Source organism: Athene cunicularia, assembly GCF_003259725.1.
Source record: "Athene cunicularia isolate RWA chromosome 7 unlocalized genomic scaffold, athCun1 chr7_part2, whole genome shotgun sequence".
Taxonomy (NCBI): Eukaryota; Metazoa; Chordata; class Aves; order Strigiformes; family Strigidae; genus Athene; species Athene cunicularia.
This window is the reverse complement of record NW_020799108.1, coordinates 4,347,678-4,353,514: the sequence shown is the minus strand read 5'-3', so window position 1 is coordinate 4,353,514 and position 5,837 is coordinate 4,347,678. Positions and strand designations below refer to the sequence as shown.

Here is a 5,837-nt window from a genome sequence, read left to right as displayed (position 1 = left end):
GAGCACGCGCCGCCCCTCCCCTCGCCCGCACCTCCGCAGCGCGGGAGGGCCCCGCCGCGCTCTCCGGCAGCTGCCCTTCGCTCCGTCGCTCCATCGCTGCTGCCACGACTGGGCTCGGCGCCGCAACTGGCGACCCGCAGCCCGCAGCCCACCACCAAAAGGCGTTGCTAGGAGACCGCCCGGGGTGCGGCGACGCATCACTGAGGCACACCCGCGGCGCCACAATGCCTGCCCGGCGGCGAGGGGGCCCCTAAGGCGGTCTGCCTTAAGGATACCGGCCCCTTTCCCCCGGCCACCCCGCGTTCCACCGGCAGCCTTCGGTGGGGCTGGGCACCAAGCGGGCACCGCCGCCCCGCAGCGCCCCGGCTGCCGGGACCGCTGCCGAGAGCGGTCCTGTCCCCTCACCTCACTGCACGACGAAAAAGCCCTTTACTCTCCCAGTTCTGCTGACGGCACTGGCTCAACAAGTGCCTTTCACTCAGTCTCACCCTTTCGTGTTAACCCCGTCAGCCTCATCGGGTACCTTGGTTAAAGCGGCTATACATAAGGAAACCAACTGTGTAAAACCTTCCACCATTTCCCTGCCAAGAACTCCAGAAGATGAGCAACACCGACTTTGAAAATTAAAATTTCTAACCCTCATTCAAGAATGACTGCCAGAAGATGGTGCTTTTTTGTGAGACTCTGGATTGCTAAATCATTTTGCGCCCTTGGTGATGTAGCCTGTTAATTCTCTCTGTACTTGCCCGGACAAATTGTTAGAGGCTCTCGAAACACGTACCCAGTCAGCTTTAAAGCAACAGAGGTTTCAAGGACCACAGAGGACTGACAAAGGCACCTTTGGAAACCACCGGCATGATGAATGTTTCCAAAGAGTTGAGTGCCTTTTTTTATTTTTGAATGTCTCATGGTATCTTCTACTAGCTCGTAGTCGTGTTTTAAAGTCTGGACAGAACATAAATGCCCACTGTAAAACAAACAAACTAAACACAGCTCTTCAAGTAAGTGTCCAGATCAGCCTTCTGTACCCACAGAACAAAGAAAAAAAAAAAAAAAAAAGAAAAAACAAACAAACAAACCCCTCCCTTGCAACCCTTGCTTCCTTCCTCTGCTGCACACTACTACCTCGCGCATGGCAGTTTCAAGTCGTGGCCACCCCTGTTGTCACCCTGTGCCTGGCACAGCCCTTCAGCCACCACCTCAGAAGGACCTCTCAAGCCTGTCAGCCATCTATCAGTTGTCACCTCAACAGAGCTCACCGAGCATTATGGCTGAAATTGGGTTCTCCAAAACCCCTAAGAAGCAGTCAGACACCTCGTGGGAAATCTGATTTAAGTAGGAAAAGGGCACCTAAGGATAAAACAATCCCAAAACGCAACAACAGCCTACAGACATCAGTTCCCTAAAACCCAACACTTTCTTTTTATTCTGGGAAGGACTAAACCATATGCAACAATTCCAATCCTGATAAATGACCCTCCCCACTCTTTGCATTTTTTTTGTCATTTCCCCAACTGACCCTGGGATCAACATACAGCACGTACCTTACATGGGAAAGGCTGTCACTGTCCACAGGTAATGCGCCATCGTTTTCTTTTTGCCCAGCGCTCCTCAGCTTACACTAAGTACTGCTCCCAGCATGACATACCTCTAACACCAAACTGCCAACAAAGGTCAGAAACAATCTTGAATATGCATGATGAGACACACCACCACCGTCATGACGCAAGACTCTTGTGCTAACATACCTATTTTTCTTTGCGTGGGTAGACTTATTTTGACAAAACGCACCTTGTAGCTGTAGTGTTTGTGGTAAAGGGCCGGACCCGTGGAAGTAAACAGCAGAGTGTCCTGGTTCAGCTAGGATAGGGTTAAGTTTCCCCAGCAGAGAGAGAGGGGGAAGGGATCTCCAGCCGGGTTATTCATACCATGCTGGCGTCAGATCCAGGGGCGGGAAACTTTGATTTTACTTTCTCTTTGGCTTTTTTGGTGGCGGGACCCACGCGTCGGCTTTGTTCCGTGACCATTTTGTGGAATTTCTCTGTATATCGTTTGTCTTGTTCACTGTTACTGCTGTTTATTGTTGTTATCATTGCTGCTGTTATTGTTCAGATTGTTTATCACACTGTTGTATTAAATTTCTTCTTATTTTAACCCGGGGTTTGTGCCTCACTGCCAGCCTGACCGGCTAAGGGTGGGGGAGGGGCAACGGCAACATGCTCTCCGGTCCCGGCGGGGCTTAAACCACACACAGAGTTTATCAAGCACAAGTTGACAACAATGAGGACAATACTATCTGCAACATTTTTGCTACTTAAAGGATTATACATGTCACAAAAGTCCAAACAGCTGGTGACGCAACAGCTGACTCTGTGCAGGAACTAAACTGCATGCGTGCAGTACCCAGCAACCACCCACAAAAATCACAGGCTTCCACAGCTGGGCTGCTTCCTATTCTCCGTCTTGCTTTCTCTCCAACAAGTGGATGGGACCAACCCCACCATTAGTTTTCCTCTCGTACTCCAGGTTCTCAGGGAGAACCTGGGAGACGTTAAGAGCCACAGATGGGAAAACAGATGTGTTTTAAATGTTAGGATGCAATCCTGTCACATATGATCACTCTCAATATACAGCTTGAGATAAAAAAGGGTCTAAAGTTAATGTATCCTCCAAAGAGCAAATTCCTTGGTGTCCCTCTGTTTCACACATTCCATATAACAGCCTTCTTTTTGCATAGGGAAAAAATGGACCAGAAATTGTTTCCAGCTGAGCGCTAGGTGTCAGCATTTTAAATTACTGATTCCTTTGCACTGCCAGAAAGTTTACCGTATGTCCTTCCTTCTGCATGGCGGTAGTGTCAGCGTGGCAGTCAAACGGGCAGTTGCATGCTTCTGGCTACTGGCTACTACCACCAGTTATATGGCAAAGAGCACAGAGCTAAAATAATTAAATCCTTTACCTGACTGAAGTATTAGGGTAAAATGTATTAAGTCTGCAGCAAGGGCTAGGAGCTTTAAGTAACACTTCCTACAGAATCTAGCAACTTTGTCCCAGAGAGGGTACTGATTAACTTGACTCATTAATGCCTCAGTTATCTGTATCCGGCATACCTTTGCCTTTCTCTTCAGTAAGTTCTCCTCTTTATTTTGAGAGGGAAGTCCCAAAACAGGAAATACTGGTCTGAAACAGACTGCAAGTCAGATGGACCTGGACCTCCCAAGGATTACAAGGCACATATATGAGAATGAACTTTGCTAAGTGATGCTGACTGAGTCCAAAGAGGACTGGGGGAATGGTGGGAGTTAGATGCAGGAACTGTGGGTACTCTCCTGTCCAGGTCTTTCATGCACAGTTGGACCTGGAAATATACCCTCTCGCCTCTACATATTATAGAGTCAGAAAGTGAGTCTCCATGGAAACAAGTTGACTTTTTCCTGCTTTATGAAAACAAACTTATGTTTGAAATCTACAACAAGGAAGAGTAGAACATTCTGCTTTTCCCAGTATACTCACGGTGGAGAACTGCTTTTCTGATGTATACAAATCACTCTTTTTTCCCCTGCTGAAGTCAGTTTATTTTATGCTTACTATACCAAGTGACTTGAGCGGAGAATCAGCAATATACATACACACACACACATGCGTAAGTATGCATGTATTTTATGCTTCCTCTTGACAAGTCAATATTCAGATACCTCTCTACTTTCTTGCAGATTTTCTTATTTGAGTCCAACAACATTTGGTGTCAAGTAAGACCAAACAACTACCAAGTTTTGATCAATAGCTATGTAAAGACTTGAACACTCTTTCATACAAAAAGTGTTGTGCCAGAGGCAGAAGTGATTGTTTCTGATCTACCTGTTGGGGAGGTTGAAGAGGTTACCATTCCCACACAGCAGTGCAAGAGCAAGCACTCCTCTAAGCACGGTCTTTAATCCTCTAGGAGAGAAAGGTTTCGTCTACAACACTGCTCTCACCTAAGGGAAAACATTGCATATCTTAGTCAGTTTTCTAAAAACCAGTAAAGTTAGAATTTACACAAGAAAGTTTCAGAAAACCAGGAGTATGAAATCGTAGAAAAGGACATTGTTTCGACATAGTATCGCTAAGAAAGATAAGGCAGAAAACAAAAGATTGGGGGGGGGGGGGGGGGGTTTTTAAAAGTCTTATCTTACAAGTACAAAAAGCAATGTTTAAAAATCAAAATCCTAGAAGATACTCTGGAAAAACTGACTTCTAAAGCACAAGACTTTTCTGTGAGAACTCCCAAACAATGTCACAACTCCTGAAAATCCTGCATTCAAAGGATTCAAAAGGAACAAAAGTATGATCCAGCTCAAGTAACCCTGTTTAATGGCACTTCAAACTTCATAATCCAGCAGTCCATCTGACCAGTCTCTAAAGAATGTGTCGGGGCACTCTGTGGCTACAGAGCAAAAGGGTTGGCATGAACTGATATATCTTTAATGCGAACATCATTGAGAGGTCGGTAGGTTTTCTCATTCACAGGCAGCTTCTCCAGCTCATCCAGGGTCTCCAAGCCATCGATAACTCTGGAAGAAAAGCAGAAATGCTGAGAATCTCCTAATAATGATTTAGATTTCACAACTGAGATATCTCAAAGCAGTTTACAGTGAAGTATCACAGGGCAAAGACTTTGCAAGCGAATGGTACAAGTAAGACTGCCAAAACATTATAAATGGCATATATTTTGAAAGGAAACATTAAGCATCCATAACAGATTCTGATAAAAAGTACAAATAATTCCCACTGACCTGACAGTATCATATTTTACACCAACTTTAGCTCTATAAAGACCCTGGCTGCACTTCCTGGCAGGCAGGACTGACCAATCATACCGTAGGTTTCAGTAGCAGCAAGATACTGTCCATACCAAAACTTCACTGTGAATTACTGAAATCCTGTGGCTGGAAAATCCATTTCCCAATGTGAGATTATAATTTCTAACCTTCTGACTCAAAAGACAAGATTGGACAGAATCATAAATAACTGTGTAAATCTAATGGTACAAACATGCTTTAGCTTTCGGATCTCCCGTTTGGGCTGAAGAAGTGGCAAGAGAGACTGTTGTAATAAACCTCTTAATTTTTTTGTTTAAGTAAATAGCTCTGGTAAACCTTGACAGTTTATTATTTCCCAGTAATGGACTTGGCAGAAAACACCTTGTGCTGTTCACAGTTCAGTCACGTTCACAAACTGCCACAGAAAACCTGGCAAAGTTCATCTGTCAGAGCTCTTTTCTAAGAAGTCTAAAACACCTACTTTCAATCACACTTCTAAACAACTCAGAAATGAAGGGAACACCTGTATTTAGATGCCTATAAACAATACATTTGATAGAAAATTGTATTTTCACATTTCAATAGTTTCCCTTGAATATTTAACTCCATTTAATAAAGGCAACTTTTTCTCAGCAGATTCACTTGTACAGTAGAGACTTTTTAACAAGGAAAAAAAAAAAAAAAAAAAGACTACCATGATTTTGAGATAGAAAAAGCAGAATATGAAAGACTCAAAAATTGAACATTTCCTTTAAGGATCCATTATCAGTAGTGTCTATTAAGAATGTTTTAAATAATGATGCATCTTAAACAAGCTCTGTGATTTTTATGTGGCCAACTGAAAGTTCCACCTAAATAGAAGTACAAACATCAGTACCACACCCATTCCCAGATTCAGTCCCAAATCAGACTCTTGTTTCTCAGTAAACCCTACAACCATGTATCCAGGTGTTCTGGAGTTTGCTGAAAATCAGGCTGCAGCCCTTTGGCCATGGATGAAAAGGCAAGCTGGAATAACTTGGGGGGGGGGGGGCA

The 5,837-nt window shown here is 44.4% G+C and overlaps 1 protein-coding gene across 1 annotated transcript in view; it reads right to left on the bottom strand.

Annotated features, from left to right (window-relative positions):
* Positions 1-3,531: 3,531 nt before the first annotated feature.
* PPIL3 (peptidylprolyl isomerase like 3) overlaps positions 3,532-5,837 on the bottom strand; it is a 4,722-nt gene continuing 2,416 nt past the window's right edge. Inside the window, exon 4 of the mRNA XM_026853174.1 lies at positions 3,532-4,553. Within this exon, the coding sequence (XP_026708975.1) occupies positions 4,427-4,553 (127 nt within the window). The 3' untranslated portion in view covers positions 3,532-4,426. The remainder of the gene's footprint in view (positions 4,554-5,837) is intronic.